This window comes from Notolabrus celidotus, chromosome 24 (assembly GCF_009762535.1).
Source record: "Notolabrus celidotus isolate fNotCel1 chromosome 24, fNotCel1.pri, whole genome shotgun sequence".
Taxonomy (NCBI): domain Eukaryota; kingdom Metazoa; phylum Chordata; class Actinopteri; order Labriformes; family Labridae; genus Notolabrus; species Notolabrus celidotus.
This window is the reverse complement of record NC_048295.1, coordinates 9716362-9735051: the sequence shown is the minus strand read 5'-3', so window position 1 is coordinate 9735051 and position 18690 is coordinate 9716362. Positions and strand designations below refer to the sequence as shown.

At 42.4% G+C, this 18690-nt stretch overlaps 1 protein-coding gene across 6 annotated transcripts in view; it reads left to right on the top strand.

Moving 5' to 3' along the window:
* The window catches only part of LOC117808315, a 201733-nt gene that overhangs the window by 126948 nt on the left and 56095 nt on the right, over positions 1–18690 (top strand). For all 6 annotated transcript variants that reach the window (XM_034677986.1, XM_034677987.1, XM_034677988.1 and 3 more), the window contains 3 exons: positions 235–344; positions 808–907; positions 978–1062. In XM_034677986.1, the coding sequence (XP_034533877.1) occupies positions 235–344; positions 808–907; positions 978–1062 (295 nt within the window). The remainder of the gene's footprint in view (positions 1–234; positions 345–807; positions 908–977; positions 1063–18690) is intronic.

Here is an 18690-nt window from a genome sequence, read left to right as displayed (position 1 = left end):
GTTTACATCAAAGCTTCCTCAAAGGTTGTTTCAAGGTGTCTCCATCTTTATTCCTCCTGTAGTTTCCATAAATCATCATCATGAATCATTCGAAGTAATCACACAAAGTGAGGTCTCCTTGTGCTTGTAGTAACCCACTCTGTCCAGTAGATGGTGCCATCGTTCTTCTTCTCTCCAGTGCTCTGAACTCCCCTCACCCACAAGCATAACACATCTCCCTCTTTTATTACCCAGAAACCCCGGTGCACAGCGGCTCATCTTCCCCGCTGCCCCTGACGCCCAGCAAAGAGCGGAGCGGGCCTTTCTACGGCCTGGAGAGCCGGAGGAACAACGAGCTGAACGAGGTGATGGAGTCTGATCCTTGTTGTGTTCAATATGTCATTACTAGCAACATCAGGGTCGAACTTTGACCCTTAAATGCATTCTGTGTGAGGGCCTGTGTACACTGACAGCAGCTTTTTGCATTGTCCACCTGTTTGCTCACAAAACCAATGCAGTCAGCGTTTTTCCTGACTCAAACACTCAGTGACAGTTCTGTTGCTGATTTCTCAGTGCTCTCAGTGGTCAATGTCACTTGTCCCTCACTCAAAATCAGGAAGGGGGCGGGTCTTCTGACATCAACCTAATACATAGTTCCTTTCTGTTGGGGTTCCCAGACTTTGCCAGAGACTGGTGATCCCCATTGGTCTACATTCTTTTAAAAACTTCCTATAATAGAAGCAGATATGAAGCGCTAACCTAGCATCAGTAAGCACAGATGAGAAGTTAGTGGACACAGGCCCTTAACTGCTCTCCTTTTGACTCCAGGTTCTGAGCTGGAAGCTGACTCCGGACAACTACCCTCTGCACGACCAGCCTCCTCCACCCTCCTACTTGTACGGCGCACAGCACCTCCTGCGACTCTTCGGTAGGTCCCTGATCATCACACTATGCTGTCAGCGTTTCCCTGATGCTCATGATCTGTGATTTCCTTCCAGTCAAGCTCCCTGAGATCCTCGGGAAGATGCAGATCCCGGAGAGGAACCTCCGAGCCCTGGTCAAGCATCTGGAGCTCTTTCTCAGGTACGGCGTATACTCATGCATCAGACGGTTTTACTCTCCTTCAGCTTGACATTCAGGCATAATAGCAACTTCCTTGAGAGTGCATTGTGCTCTCAAGTGTGTGTGAAGTCGTGTATCATTCTCTCGGAGGGTAAATCATTAAAAAGACGTCGAGGTGCTGCATTCAATTACCAGGACATCGGAAAGGAAGCACTTCAGCTTCAAAATGAGCGTCGCTAATAACCTGCAAGGTTCATTTAACAAGCCTTGACCCAGCTGAGCGTCAAAGGAAGTGAGGAGAGAGGTACCTGGAGTCTGTGTGTGCAGGATGAATCACAGTGGTAGCCGGATTAACAGTATCAAGCTAAGGATTAAAGGTTAGAGGACGCATCAGCATTAAAAGCAATGTGATTGACGGGACGTTGTTTATAAATGAAATAAAAAGTGAAGTGAACGAGAGCATGTGGGGGGTGAGAAGGAAGGGGGGAGGGATGGAGTGAGAAAGAGCATGTGTTAGAGGGAGGGAGATGAGTGGGCGTTACACAAGCGCGGGAGTCTAATCTTTAAATCCTCCCGAGCGATCTTCAGTTCAGCCGGTCCCAAACCTGGGGGATTTAGGTCCTCTCATTCTCTTAATCAAACACACGTAGTACCGCCTGCTGCCACCGAGCAGTGCTGTGGAGCAGCGGCTGAACTGTACCCAGTACTTTGATATCCATCACTCAACACAAAAACAAAGAGAGATGAATGAAGTGGAGCTTGGTACTTAATGCCGTAAAAACCAAGATGGCTGATATCTGATGATGTCATCCCTTTACAGCTCTTGAATGCATGTACTTGATTACATGACACTTAAATTAAATACACACCATGATGTCATTCTTCTCTGAGCAGTAGTTGCAGCTCTCTTTGGCAAAGCGTCTCATGCATTTTCTCAATACGAAGGCACAAAGTTTTACTTATAGGGCTGGGCGACAATTAGAGTGATTTCATTTTTCTCAATATAAATATAACAAATGTTCAATATAAATAAACCTGTGATTACAACTACTCATTACTCATCTCACATTAATGACCTACTTCCTGTTAGCAGCGCCAGAAATGATGGATTCAATTATCAGAGAACTAAATCCAGATACAAGCTAACAAACCGTCTTCAACTTTCACTCAGGAGCAAAAATCTGACTTTAGAATTAAATGAAATAATGACTTGATATGTATCGTGATAATTATCAATATAGACTGATATGAAATATGTTATTGTGATAACATCTTTTTGCAATATCGCCCAGCTCTGCTTGTGCATCATCCTACATGATGACACCTTTCAGCCTCAGCAGCATTGATAGTATTTGATGGTGTAAATATCTCCTCCTCTGTATCTAGTTGACATTCCCCCGGCGTCCCGGCTCTCCAGGACACCGGACACACACTGAAACGTCTCTCTGGACATCCTTCATGCCTCTCTTTTTTTTACTCTGAAAACCGCCTCATGGCAGATTGCGCCCGAGTGAGAAAGCACTGATTGATGTCGCAGAGTCTGTAGTGCAATGCATTCTGGGATTTGTCCACAGCTGATCTCTCACTCTCCCTTTCTCCGCAAGAATGCTTCTGATTAAGCGCGGGGTGTGTGTGTTTGTGTGTGTGTACGCACGCGTTGTTGTGATTTACAATGTGTACGCCCAAAGCGGCTTGCCTTGTGTTACTGCTGATCTAACGGCGGTGAAGATTAGCACGAGGCTGCGAATGTGGCGCCGAAAAGGTTTCTAATCAATACATACAGTACAGAGCGAGAGGAGCGTCCTGCACCTTTAAGAAGAGTCTCTGCAGCGGAGAATCAGACTCTGACGTGGGCTCACTCTGGATTCATTCACGTCTTTTAGACTCTTCCCTTTATTGTCCCATTAAGTTGTTATTCGTTGTCAAAGCGTTCTTAAGTTCTCCTCTGATGAGGATAATTTGTTTGCATTGAGATTAGGAAGGCCGGTGGAGCTAAGATGAGATGGCAAGATTTAGAGGATTTGGCCGAGTAGCGGATACTAAGAAGATTCCGGATTAGTTTTCCCCGCTACTGATTAGATGAGAGGGAGGGAAAGGGAGGGGAGGGGGGTTTACACTCTTTCCCTCTTTCCCTCTCTGGCTGCTGGACCGTCACTCTCGTGGTCTTTCTCAGGGTGATTGGTGCTCTGTTGGTGGGGGTATAGCAGGGCTTTGTCTGTGTCATGGATACCCCCGGCAGAGGGCACCGGGTCGAGGACTTACGCAGAATCAGTCAGGGATATCTAGGACAAAACACCGTTTACCTTCTTGTGACCCCGTTCTGTCCATGCTGTTTGTCATGTGACACACATCTGAAAAAACCAACTTGTTCTCACCACCTTTCCCTCTCCCGCACCATCCTCCTTCCCCGCTTCTCTCTTTTAGGTTTCTGGCAGAGTTCCACGAAGACTTTTTCCCTGAGTCTGCATATGTGTCGGCGTCAGAGGCCCACTACAGCATGAAACAACCCCGGCCCATTTATTGAAGACGACACGGGCCGTTGTGTTTCCTTCCCTCTCCTGTCTCGGCTCCGACCTACCTTCTTTCAGCTTGTCTAGACTCCCCTGCTCTGAGCGCGTGTGCAGGGGGACAAGTAGCAGAACTCTCTGGGGACGGGCTCAATTACTTTCCTGCACCAGCTTTTCCTTTCACCGTTAGTTTTCCTGGAACCTGTTGCTTCTAACGCACCACTAACCCTTAACCGTGCTGTCCTGCATGTTTGCTCCACTTCAAAACTCAGCCTCATGGCATGTTGATGGCTGTTGTTAGACCTCATGTAATTCATTCATAGTTACTTGGCCTGTGCTTTTGAAGGCCAGACTAAAGCTTGAAAGTTAAGTCTGTCAGAGTCTGATATTTTCCCTCCCTCTCAGACTTCTTTTTGCCACATATTTAGAAAACTGTGGCCTCTGTTTTAGAAGGCAAATAACACAGTTTCTGATCCTGCTTCGTCTGAGCAATTCTAATTTACTCTCTCCTCCTTTATGGAGTTTCCCTCCTTTGTTCCTCTTGTGTTAACTCTAACATTTACATGTTATGGAGTTATCATTCTTCCTTTCTTTTTCATGCATGTCTGTCAAAAACGTCTTCCTCTGCAGTCAACCCTTCTCTGTGGTAACCCTCTAACGCAACAATCAGTATAAAGAGAAATTGTCAAGTAAGGCCACGATGTTTTCTGCAAGGTGGCGCCTGGAGTAAACATGGAAACGAGGAAGAAGACTCATCTGTAACATCTGTTTTTGTGTATCAATATTCAATATCTGCAATTGAAACAGAAAAAATCTCAATAAGAAAAGATTCTGCATCCATTTAGTAACTCAAAGAACGTTAAGTTCCAATATTTCACAGACTAAATAAGTCAAACACACGCTAACAAAACCCCTTCTTCTAGTTTCCGTTCTCATTCATGTAAATACAAAACATAATTTCTTTGAAGTGCTAACATTGTATCTGCACATGATCCCATGTGTGTGTTCATGTGTGTTGAATTACTTGAAAAGGCCAGTTCAGTCCGCTAATGCTAACGAATAAACAGGACTTTCTTCACAATGTGTCATGAAACAGGAGGTCCTTACATTTGTACACACCTGTATATTTAAATAGCTGTACACACGGAGCCCAGGAAGTCCTTAGAAGTATCATTTTTCACATTGGGTGCGCCAGATACCACATTGTAAGCATTGTATCATATCTTGAGCATACAAAATGTATCAAGTGAATTATCTTGCGCATATAATATAATTTACTTGTGAGCACAAGACTTATACCCGCAGAATAACTTTATTGTGTGCAGAAGTTATTATCCTTTGTGCACAAGTTTGTATCTTGTGTGCACTTTATTATCTTGTACACAAAATGATGATTATCTTGTGCGCACAAGATCAATTTAACCCGCAGAATAACTATCATTGTGCACAAGTTATTATTATTTGCATGCAAGCTAAATTTTTCTGTGCACAAGTTACTTGATTCCCTTGTGCACACAAAATGATGATTATCTTGTGTGCACAAGATCAATTTTACCCACATAACTACTTTGAGTGTACAAGTTAATGTTCTTTGTGCACAAGCTAATTTCTTTTGTGCACAAGTTACTTTATTTCTTTGTGCACATAAAAGTATGATTATCTTGTTCTATCAAGATAACATGTTCTTGCAGGATCACTATTTTGGTGCATAAGTTATTATCCTTTATGCAAAAGCTAATATATTTTGTGCACAAGTTATATCTTGTGTGCACTTAATTCCCTTGTGCACCAAAATAGATGATTATCTTGTGCACACAAGATACATGTTTCCGTTCTCTAACTTCCTGGGCTTTGTATGTATCCGTGTATCTTCTGTAAATACGTAGGATTGTTGTAGCTCACAGATTTTCTACAGATGAACGATGATGTTTGATTTTGTTGTTCTGCGTTGAATAAAGCTCATCATCTCTTTCATAAAAACTCACTCCTCTATCATTCTGTCTGCGTACGCCGCCCTGAGTGTTTCCATGCGTGTCAGTGTTTCTATAGCCTCACACCTGACTCCTGCACATTCTCCACCCTCTGTGCTCTTCCACTGTAAGACGAATCATCTGAGAGCATGCAAATAGGCTGGAGTTATTGAACTCACCTCACAAAGCACTCCTCTATTAAAAGTTAAGTGTAGACAGGAGACTTTTATCAGCTACCTTCACCTTCCATGTCCCTGACTGTGGCTGATTAAAACTTTAGAGCCTGAAAACGCTGCTCCTGCTGCTGCTGCCACAGGCTGACACAGTGAATCTGCTGTCCTTGTCTATGTGCTCCTTCTGTTTGTGTTTGATCTAGTTTAAAGCAATCTTCATCAAATCAAGTGGCACCTTTTTATATCTGAGTTGATACCACTCGAGCGTGCATTCAGATAGTGCTTGATTAAAATGTGTCTAAAGAGGGGAGACAGATCTGTGACTTTGCTAAGTGTCTGCAGGAGATGGATTGTTCTTTGTAGTGCTTGTTCTTTTTCAGTTTGTAGGTTTGAAGATGTAAAGATGACAGACTCCTGGCTCCGGATTCATAAAGCACGGCTGTAAGAGTGACGTCATGCTGCTTATCTTAGTCTGCCATTTTTTTGGTCCTAATTATCGACCATATAAGATAACACACCTATTAATAATCATCATTTAAGGTCATCTAGGGCCTCAAATTGAAGGTTATCAACTTAGAAAGTTTTGTAAATCAAATGAAGTGGTTAAAAATAATGCATTCCTGAAGATTTTCTGCATCTTTTAATGTGCCCCATTTCCGGAGCCCCAATTTAGGAGTGGTGGTTATCAAGTTGTAAGTAATGGTTAGAAAATGGTAGCAAAGAACATCCTAGAATCTAAACCTGGGAGACTGTCAACAGCTTTTCTTTGCATCTTAAATTTATAGTTTGAAATGTGTCAGATTAGAGTGTTTTAGAGTCAACAAGTAGGGTATGTTATCTTGTTTTCTTAAAGTTACTCTATGCATGATATTTTTGATTCTTGATCCACTTGATGTGCATATCTCATATCTGTGTCCTCCATCTTTACTGTGTAACACCCCACTCTCTTAGTGTATTCCCACTGTGCCATTGGGAGGCCGGCTCACCTGGCCTCCACTGTATCACGGTCTTAATGGGTTTTAGCGGTGAGCCCTAATTGCATCTGGACCCGGCCCGGCTTCTCAGAATGAACCGCTCACCACTGCAACCCGAGACGGCACTTTCCTCCCCGCTGCTATCATGTAGCCGCAGAAGCCACCAGCTCCATCGATTTCCCCCCGCACACCGCCTCTATCCTCTTACCTCTTGATTCAATTGTTGAGCGGGGAAAATGGGATGTAATGAGATGTGAGCAAGCACCTCGTAAGTGCTGCTGCCCGCACCTTTCACCTGATTCCGCCTCTCCTTTTGTTTGTGCTCCACCCCACGGTCTCTGTGGGTTCTTCTTTTAGTCCCTGAGTGGTCTCTTATCCTTCCTGCATCCAAATCAGCATCCCTCTCTCTCTGTGTGTCTCTTCAGTGTTTGATTGAGACAGAAGTGTGAGAAGCTTTCTTTAACTCATCCAAAGTCTTGTCTTCAACCCTCCTTTCAAGGACACCAAGACATCCTTCCATGGATCCATCTACCGACCCGTCTTCGCCCAAGTCTCGGCCATTTTTCCTCTTTTTAACTTATCTGTACCCCCCAACCGCTCACCGTCTCCATTTCCCCTCCTGCACCATGAACCGGGGAGATAGATTGCAGGATGAGAAGGTGGACAGCAGCCCATCTGTTTCGTCTGACTCTTCCTGGACTTCATTTGACCCGAGCACTGACCTCACATCCGTCAGCTCCGACCAAATCTTGACTCCCCTGACAGCGCCCATCGGCTGGAAACCGTTCGAGAACCAGCCCCCGAGAACGTCCTCTTCAATCACGGTCTCCTCTGAAGTGCGGACCCGGGGGTTTGCATGGAGGGAGACATCTTTTCTCGGGGATGATGAGTGAGTACATGATCGTAATAACTAGAGCGTTCATCAGGGAGCGGGTGAAAATAAGTGACAGCAACACTTTCATCTGCAATCTACTGGTGAGAAATCAGAATTAGACCACACTTCAGTAAACTTCAGCAGACTTCCAATTAACATGCACTTAATGCAGTGTTAAATTGGTTGCTTGTTTTCACACTGCTGCCTCACAAACAGTCCTGATCAATAGTGTTGTATACATTATCACAGATCTAGTAAATCCAGGATGGATGCAGAGAGAGGTGAAGATTCATACAAGCAGCTCTGCTTACTTATGGACAGTGATGCTGGAGTAATGGCTGAATTTGCATGCTAACACGCTTGAGTGGTAATGAAGCTAGTTTCAAACAGGTGTAATGCTTAGTTAATGAGTTAGCATGCTGGATTTGGTCATTAGTAGAAAGGCTAATGTGAATTGCTTTTTGGTTATTAACTCGAATGAGGACTCGTTAAAAATTTTAACCTGATAAACAAATTAATTCGACACATATCTAGAAATTACTAAAGTTAAAATATTACCTGTTATTTATGCAACACTATTCAAAATCAAAGTCACATATTACTTTTCTAAAATTGCAGCAAAATAAAACAGGCACTACTTAGAAACATGGTAGCCTACACATGTGCTTTCATATATTTTATATTATATTTTATTACTTTTCACGTTTCGCACTGAATTAAGAATTAGGACCCGGTTCAGTGTTAACTCAAGGCGCTTTCAGAATGAGCCAATCAGAAGAGCAAGTCATGTAGGATCCATAATTCCACTCCAACCATCTCATAAAGGGCGCGTTGGATGAGGGTTATATCTGTCACCAGTTATGAGTCTGAGAGCAGAGTGGTAAACAGAGTCTAAGTGTTTAAGCCTTGAAGCTGCAGCAAGTCTATAAATCACATCAACATAATCTAAAACAGATAAAAGCACTGCTTCAACAATTGTCTTTCTACAAAACAGTGGGAAGCTGGATTTATTTCTGTATTAACTTTCTGTTATAACTTGGTGGCAAGAGTGTTTATATGGCTTTTAAATGTACAATCATTATCAAGCCATATTCCAAGGTATTTTAATTCAGTAACTCTTTCAATTCTTCAGATATTCTATTCTGTTCTATTCTAATATTTTAAGAGACTTTACAATCAAAACTTATAAATTCAAAATCATGACCAAAGTAAGCAGGGTTAATATTCTGGGGAAAATAAAAGTGCCTACTGTACCATACTGTTTGTAGTAAGACAGATTCATTCTCAGAGGGGCTTGAAAGTACAGACTGGTCCATACTGATCAATGAAAAACGATTAATCCTCTGTGGACCAAAAAAGAATATCAAACAAAGTCAGTGGGATCAATCCTCCAGAGACCATGAAGTCACCAACTTGACCTACCCAACCAAAGACAGTAGGGTTAATCCTCAACCAGCCTGTACTTACCAAAGTCAGGAGACCATGAAAATACTAATTTGACCAAACCCACTAAAGTCAGTGGGATCAATCCTCTTGGGACCCTGAAAGAACCAAATTTCACCCTCCAGTTGTAGTTGAGAAATTGAACTCTGAACTCAAGTGATGAAAACAGACACAGACATGTGTTACTATCATTTCCTGTCACTGTCACATTATTAGCTTGATAAAACTAATCCAGATTGTGCGTTTTACATCCTAATTCAAGCAACAGTTCATCAATCACATTTGAATCACTTCTTTTAAATAGCTGTAACTTCTTTAGGCTCATTATTGAGTCCCTGAATGCAACACGAGACACATTGCAGCCTCACTGCATCAATCACTGGTCTCCTCTTGTATATTACTTCTGTTCACTGATGTAATGTGAAATGAAATATAACGAGTCCCTTGATGCGAACAGAAGATCTGATCAATATGTTTTCATTAAGCCTGACAGTATCAATGTAGGATTTGGCAGACTTGTTAAGCTTGAGCTGGCGTATCATCAGCGTTCACAGAGAGGAAATCTGAGTCATTTCAAGAGTGCTGTTGTGTTTGGTGGAGATGGTTCAGAATACAGGAACAGGAAAGATTCCTTCCAGCAGCACACGGCGACGCAAGTGCTCCCTGAGACTTAGCTTTCAGCGCACAGTGGCGATGATTATCTGTTTCATCTGGTTCTAATCATGAGTGGTTCTGTAATGGGACTCTGATTCCCAGTAGCAGGGCTGTGAGAGCGGATAAAACCAGGCCTGCATTAGTTTGGATAGATACCATAAATCACCTCCCTTCCTTGCATTCTGAGGAGGATGCGTCTCAGGGCAAGTGGGAGAACGCCGGGTGTTGTTCATCAAGCGGTTCTTTCTTCCACTCCTCATCACTCCACTCTGATGTATTCTCCCCAACTCTTCCTTTGTGTTCTCTTCATATTTCTGTCGCTCTGCCTCCCCTCGTGCTGATCTGTGACTCAGTGACATCCAGGGAAACAGTTAATGTTCTTGTGCTGTATTTAAAGTCTAAAAAGGTTACAGCGGTCAGTGCGCGTAAATCCTATTGGCTGGTGTGTTTAGGGAAGCTTAGCGCTGACTGGACCATCTGGGAGAAGATAGGAAGCCTCACGTGAGAAAAATGATAAATATTTTGATATAATATTTGTAATTAGCGTTTCTTTTTCATTTGAATCATAACTTGATGTGTTCCATCTTTGCCATCACTGTGGAGAATTTGTACAAAATCTTATTCCCCCCCAAATCTAAGGAGAGGCAGAGAGGCTGAGGGAAAAAAGAGAGAGACTGGAGAGGATCACAGTGCAGAGAGGGAGAGCCACAGATATAAAGAAAGAAGGGAAAAAAGCAGATAAAGAGATTGACCGACTTTCTGCTTACTGCTGAATCACCTGATCCCATCACTCCTCTTTCGGACCTAGATACCCAACTCTCATCATTCCTCGTGCAGGTTCTCTCGCTTCACCGCATTTTTAAATTTCATTTTCCAGCCTTCAGGACCGACGTGAAGTCAAGTTGTTTTCTGCTGCCGTGGTTGTTTTTGGAGGTTGCAACCTGAGGAATATAGTCGGGCTTAGACGCAGCATCATGGCAGACTGAGTCATGAGGTGAGGTGAGATACAGACCTGTGGGAGAGGAGAGGAGTGTAGTTCGATGTGATGTCTGTGCTGCATTCTTGGCTTATGTGTCATTTCATTATTTTCAGTGTCTTTTGTATTTTGCAGATCACTGAACACGTCCTGTTTTTTAAAGTTTGATCAGCTGTTTTTGTCATGAACATGTTTGTAGCTTCAGTTCTGTATCAGTGAACAGTAATGTTAAAGAGGGATTTGTTCATGGATAAAACAAACAGTGTCTGCGGCCTCCATGTGTTCTGTGTTAGAAAGGTAGCTGTCTTTCAATCACAACTATTACAAATGGGACCATCTTTCAGTATCAGAGGCAGAGAGACTGAGCCCCATCATTTCACCCAAGTGTGCTATTCGTTAATATCACAGTGTCTTAAAACAGCAGTATAAGCGCCTGAATGAAGTATGCACAGATCCATTATTGATGTCAGGTATTGGTCTGTGTGTGACTCAGAATACTGAGGGGACAGTCCTGAGCTGATCTCTACAGGGTCCATAAAACTTTTCTCCACTTTCTTCATTCCTCATAATCATGACTAATTAATTTATCTCTTCAGATTTTTGTTAGTATTGTATCACAGCCTTTACACCTCAAAATCCCGCCTCTGTTCCTCTCTGCTACTCCCGGCCCAGCTCAGATAATCAAGTATAAGTGTGTTTCCATGTCCCAGTGCACTCAGTGCCTCATTTGCTCTAAGCAGGGGCTGTAAATTGTGAGTTTTTCAGACAAATTTTTGCAGAAAGTTGTTTCTCTCTCTTCAGGCGAGCACAGTGTGAGACAGGGAGACATTTTCACAGTTGGGTGGAGGCGCTCTGATCAGAGCCCTTCCACTTATCTCACTGTTGTAGCTGCAGTTTTTTCTCTTCTTTCAAGCTCTGTGGTTTTGACATAAACGTTGAGAGGATTTGAAGTTCAGGTTCAGGTGTGAAGCTCTGCAGTGCACTCGACTTCTCCCCACCATATTAATCATTCTTCATTCTGCATTGTAGTTTTTCATTTGTTGCTTCAGAATGCAGAGGATTGTTGAGTGTTTAATGAACTCAACAAAGGGGTTGTCATGTCCTTAAACTAGTTTACATGTGCACTTATTGTAAAAGTCTTCTCTATCGTAGCGTCTTGTATCATTCACTTCCTTGTTCGATTTAGACCTACAGAACTCGTTAACATTGTTGAAAGCAGAAAATATTCAAACCCCACTCTACACTTTTTTTTCTCCCCTAGCATGATCCAACAGGCAAACCAATTTGGCAACTAGCTGGTGCGCACAGCGAGGCACTTAGCAGCAATACAGCCACATATTTCCCTCAGGAGATGCTGGAGACCAAATCACGGCTGCATGAGAGGTGAAGATTAGAGTAGATTTATTAGGCTTTGTAGATAAGTGTGATGTGCAGATAGGCAGTTGTCTGCAAAGGCATTTAATATCAAGTCGTACTGGCTGGAAAATTGAGTTGTGAGTCCTGTGTTGTTGATTTGTGTTGTGCAGTTGTGCAGCTACTTTTGGGGTCCTCCAGTTTTTGATACTTCTCTCCCTTATTAGGTTAAAGCAAACCAAAGTTCACTGTTAAATAAAGAAACAAAAGTTATGAGTACTGGCTTGTACCCCCAAACAAACAAACAGTCTTATAAATTGGTGCAACTCCATTCTAGATTTTGCGGTACCCATTCACACGTTGTCTATTTGTTGTTCTAAATGCTTAACAAAATACATATCCTTCCAATCTGTCCTTCCTGGATCTTCCTGCGCCAGTTCCCCCAGCCTATAGCAGCTCTAACTTGAAGCTTTATCAAAAGCCTACTCTTAAAAGTAGAGAGGGTGTCTGCCTCCCGGACCCTGACTGGTAGATGATTCCAAAGGAGAGGGGCCTGATAACTGAAGGCTCTTTAGGTACGATGAGCAGGCCTGCATGTTGGGAGCGTTGTGTTCTAGAGGGGTAATAGGACACTATGAGCTCTTTGAGATATGATATTATAGCTCTACCTCCCATACTACTTTTTCAAAATAGATTTTGTGTGATCAAATATCATTATAAACCACATGTGTGTTAAATCATTACTTGGGTGACGATAAAGGGAATGACTTCAGGAGGCGTGCAGAGCATTTAAAGGCTTTTTCCACCTGATGGGAATTATATGACGCTCCTCTGGGGATGTGGATCCTTTTAAATTAGTCTACAGTTACACCATTACACCAGTGGAGAAGTAAGAGTGTGGCTTTTATGATTCAGTCGTATTTAATAGCATTAAAAAGCAGGCTTCAGTGCAGTGAAATCACATTTAGTCCTCCCTAGGTGTTAAAACCAGGTACAGCACTAAACAAAGGAAACCAGAAGTAATGAGACTGAGAAGGAAAGCCTGAATTATTTTGATACTGGATCACAGTGCCAGGATTCTGACCTTTAATGTCGCCCTCACTGGACAAGCAGTTGAATTTGTGAGCCCTGTGTGTGTGGAATACAGACTTCAGACGGTTTTGCAGTAGTCCTCCAAAGAGAGTAAATTTCCTCACAGACAAACTCTTGACCTTTCAGCTGTAATTAGATGCCGGGTGAAGATGTCCGGCTCAGATATAAATGAGCGACTGTGAGGGGGAAACAACCGAGAAAAGGTATGTCCAAGTGAGGCAGAGGTTTTCTGCAGCGTTTAGCAGTCGGCTGGGTCAGGTGGTGCACGCTGTTTTATGACTTAGAGTGGAAAGAGCAATTAAAGGTAGGATGAATCTCTGTTTTCTTTTTAATGAAACAGAGAGGACCTTTGGCACTGTGGAGGAGCCGTCTGTCTGAGACTCCTTTAGCTGTGAATGATACTGATTATCAGAACTGGTGAAAAGTTAGTGCATTAATTCTGCAGACGTACGACATTGAGTTTTACAGCACTATCTACAACACCATAAATTCAAAATCCATCACCTTCTAGTCACAAAACTCTCCTCCTTCCTGTCAGCCGTCCACGCCTCCATACCAACCTTCTCCCCCTTGACTTTGCCCTACTTTTCCTCTCCTCTATCCCCTGCTTTCCCATAACAGTCCACATACCATTATATAATATGGAGCTCATGGCATTGAGGGAATGAAAACGCCAAAATTGCCTTTACTTAGGAGACTCTTTTGCTTGCTTTTCCCAGTAAACAAACATGGTTACATAAAGTCCCCAAAGCCTCCAGATGGACACGGCAGAGGTCTGGTCATTAGGCCAAGAGTCGTTTTCAGGATGACATGCACATGAAACACACACAGACACACCTGTGTGTGTGTGTGTTTGGGACATTCAGAAGCTTATTGGCACATTTACATTATTCCCCTCTCTTTATTTTGATCCTTTGAGGCTTTGGATTGTTGTTGTTTTTTTATTTGTATTTCTCAATTTGTTTTTGGTATTATAATTATAATTACTATTATAATTGTTATTATTTAAAAAACAAAAACATCACTTGCTTTCATTGTTCACATTGATCTTTTGCATATAATGTGTAAAAACTTAAATAGATCTTTGAAAATAAATAAATCAATAAATAAAATGCTATCTGAGATCCCCAGCATGCTGCATCAGCAGATACTCTGAACATTCAATCTGACCTCCATTTTTTTTTTATCATGCTATTTATAAATGTAGTCACACAGGGGTCATTGGCATATAAAAATACAGTCCCCTCCCTGTAGATATTGCTATGGATAGCTCTTGGCTAAGGACCAGTACCAGGTGGCTTCTCAGAGGTAGCAAGTGGAGTAGAATGTGCAGGGATAGTAATATCTGTGTCAGGCGCTTGATTCTGATTGAACACTGCAGTTTGGAGCCATGGTCTGTTATTTCCTGATAGCAGACTGCTGTCAGGAAGAACACACCATTGCTAGGGATGTAGCAAGGGAGGCTTAGTAGGGCTGGATGATAATTCGATGACGTGTCCACTTAGACCATTTTTTGGTATTTCTCCCTTTCTGATCAATCGCAACAAAAAGGGGCGGGGCTTCAGATATCTTGTTCAACAGGAATGTCTTGGGAAGACTAGTCCTGGTGAAATTGAGGGTTCACTTCATAGGTCCAGAGTTCTTTCGAATGTTTTTGCATTTCCTTTGTTTATTCGGTTGAATGAAATCCAAAATTTCAAAACAACATTTACTTATAACACAAGCGGAAGTGTTTTGATACAACTTTCATACATAGAAAAAGTGAGAAGTGCTCTAAATTATGAGGTTTTGGTGCTGCCAGCAAAAAATGCTTTCAGTGGAGACAGGCCCTAAAAACACAAAACACCTTATTTTACTTGGAAATGTTCAGTTTAAAGCACAACTGATAAATGTGCTAATTTTAAGAGATATTTAATGAATTACAGCTAATATGGAAGAAGTGTTGTCATTTCTAAATTAATGGAATCATGTCCAAATCAATACTTAGTGCAATATAAGCACACAATTATCTAAATGAACTCACAGGAAGGAGTAATCTCGACTAAAACGACCCTCATTTATCAAATCACTGTCCTGTCTCTTAACATCTTCAGAGCCAGCTTAAACTGCGTAACTTCCTGTGACTGTAATTTGTCTTTATAAACTTGCAGGGAACATCCATTAGCACTTTGTAATATACCCGCGCTGATAGAGCAATCTGCCAGGGCCGAATCCAGCTGTCAGAAGAACAATGTACTCTCCCACAAAGGGTGTCGGCGGAGGACAGGAGAGCAGTCAGACATAAATCTGAAGGATAATCAGATAGGCAGCACTTTTCAGCAGCCGGCTCGATGTTATAAGGTTGAGTGTTTGAGATTGTAGGTGCTATATATCACTTGAGTGTTTTTTTTTATTGAATTAAGACAACAAGACTTCCAACAGGCTGAACGGTGATTTCTGGCCTCCCTGATCCGTCCATCCTGACAGACAGTGCAGCCGAAAGTCGCCGTCTGTTCCCTCCTTTATGCGCTGACGTTACTCAGAAGTGTCCAAACTTGCTGTAGATGTCGATCATAGAAGACATTCACTGCTTGCAGAAACAGATTTGTGGCAAGCTAACACAGCATTGTCTGAAATAGATAAGGTATTCAAGCTGCCATGCTACACTTTACACTGGACATGAAATATATATGAAATATTTCTTATTTGCTTCAATCGGCTGAGAAGTGTTTTTTTCCTGCAGAGCTTCATTTTTAGGCATATAAGGAACGTTATTGAGCTTGAATGTTAATGAAGTGTGTGCAGTGTGCTTGAATTTCTGGAAACCATGGATAGAAATGATCCACCAACATGTCATATCTTACATTCTTTTTGGAAATCATGCACACCGCGTCTTTTTGCTGTTAGCGAGGGAGAGACCACTTAGCTTGTTATTGGTGCACAGTTCATACAATGGTAAGAGTCCATGGCATGCGTGGCTTCCACATCTGTGAAGGCTCCATTAATACTGAACAATATATTCAGATCTAGGAGCAACATATGCTGCTATCCAGGGACCATGGACGTAGTATCAGTGACGCCACCCATCTGTTTCTGAGGCGCTGTTTTGAGGCTAATCGGCGGCGGCAGCCATATTGCTGTGTCGAGCGATTGTGATGTAAAGAGGTGGGACTTTGAAATGAGCTATCCAGACTACACTGGTCTTTTGTACCAGGCTGTAAACATGTCTATTTCTGCTGTAAAGATCGTCTTCTTTGAATTGGTGTGTATGTGGTTTCCTGTACTTCCAGAGCCAGCCTCAAGTGGACGCTCGATGAACTGCAGTTTTTAACACTTCTGCATTGGACTCATATTTTTGGACTGGAAGTTGCCGCTTGGGGAAGACCTTGCTTGATTCAGCTAAACCAAATTCTGCATGTATTGCAACAGTAAGGCTCAGTAGTAGTAGGGTCCACATTGGTCATTCTGGTGTTCCATAAAAAGATTGACTTAACTTATTAGGAATATCAGATCAGAAACATTCAGTGATTTAGATCTCAGTGTTTGGGACTACAGTTTACATACATGATTGACCAGTTGACTGATAAATAGGATCTGAAACACAGCAGCATTTCTAAAATCCAGCCCACAGCCGTGTTCATTGTTGATTTTTTTACAGCGAGTCGGAGTAATTTCATTTACTTTGTGCTCATTTCTCTCTTCAATGAGCAAACAGGAGGGATTATTCCATGCTGTGTGAATACATTTTCCTTCCCACTCCGAACAATCAGATTTAATGTGACCGGCCCTCGTTTATCTCCTCTCCTGAGTCAGCAAGGACGCGAGCACTATTATGTTGTGTCCTTCTCTTTCTGTGTATACATTATTGTTGTGTTAATCTCACGCTGCCTGCACGGCTGACCTCTGTGTGAATCACTACACAATCATTGATTCACACACACGTGTGTACACATCTCTACAAGACAAGAAGAGCCTCCTTTATGTCACAATGCCATCTTTGTGTCTGCGCTCACACGTTGGCACACATCTGTTCATGCATCGATCCAACAGCTCTATGAGTGTGTGTGTGTGTGAGCGTACAGGACACACACATGTTGTCATCTCTCTGATGATGCCGTGCAGGGGGAGGTTTTTCCAACATTGTCCCCTGCAGTCTCACAACACATCACACTCTGCATGTATATGAGTGTGTGTGTGTGTGTGTGAGAGAGATAGTCTGTGCGTTTATGTGTGTCCGTGTGTGTGAGTGAATGGAGTTTATCCCTGTTGGCCCAGATGCCCCGGCTAAATCCATCACCAGTGGTGCTGCACAGCGGTGCTAAGCTGGAACATTTGGCACCAAGCTAGGAATAAAAAAAAAAGGAAAAAAACAGGAGCACACTCCGGCAGACACATATGCACACACACACACACACACACACACACACACACACACACACACACACACACACACACACACACAAAATTGAGTTTGGGGATTTTTTTTTTGAAGAGATTCAGAGGTGGATTTTGTTGGAGTGGAGGAGTTGGACTGAGGGAGCGGGACAGGAGCTCTTTCTCCGACGCTCTGAGCCTTGTGGTGGCGGTGGGGCTGGGGCGTCCATCCCTCTCTCTCCGCCCGTTCGTTCCTTCATCTGTCCGGTCCGGCTGACGGGATGGAGCCGTGCGACGACGATGATGAACTGGGGATGTTAACTGCTTTCCAGTAAGTTCCCGTGGCCCTTGACGCCTCTTGTTGTTTACAGGCTTGTTACACAGAATGCTTCGTATGGCGGCGTGGAGTTTGAGTTGTTTGAATATCTCTTCTGCCTCCCAATCATGGAGTGAAAGCCTCTTTAGTGACGGTTTGTTGAATCTATGGAATCTTTGCATAGAGTTTGACTCTGAGTGTTGGAGCCTGTGTTGGGCCTGGAGACCTTTCATAACAAACACTTTGACTACAATTAAGACCCAGTTTTTGATTGTTATTTGCAGCAGAATTTTTAATCTGAACACTATTGAAGTAGTTTTGGGCAAGTTAAAAAAGTCTTTAAAGTGTGATAAAACAGGATAAAAAAGTATCCACATTATTTTGTTTTACTACTAGAAGTCGCAAGGGCTCGCCATAAATGACTAACGGGTACTTTTACAGTATTAAATGATATAATTAGCTAAAAATATTGAAGTTTTTGCTCATTGAATGATTGGAAATGCTAAACAATTTACAAAGAAGAACAGATACTGTAAGCATTTTATTGTATTGACGTTTGGGATGCCAAATTTGAAAAATAACCTTCCATAAAAGCTGCCAAATGAATGTGTTTCAGTAGAAATGGAGTATTTGCCTTTTAAATTTAGTGAAAGTATACAAATTCAAACTAATAGCCCTTTATCAGCTTATTTCAGGACATTTTATGTATGCAAATTGCATTACAGTGTCCACAGTTACGCAATTTTCATCCCCATTTAAGTGAAACTACAAAGGATGCAAAATGGTCTTCACAAATAGACAGGTTTCTATTTTCCTGTGCTCACATTAAGTCATAACTACTGCACAAACAAACTCTTAGCATTCCTGTAATGAATCTAATTGAGGTCAATCACTTAGGGATGCAAAATGTATCACAGTTTTAATGATAGCATGTGCAATAACCACATCACATAAGTCTGAATTC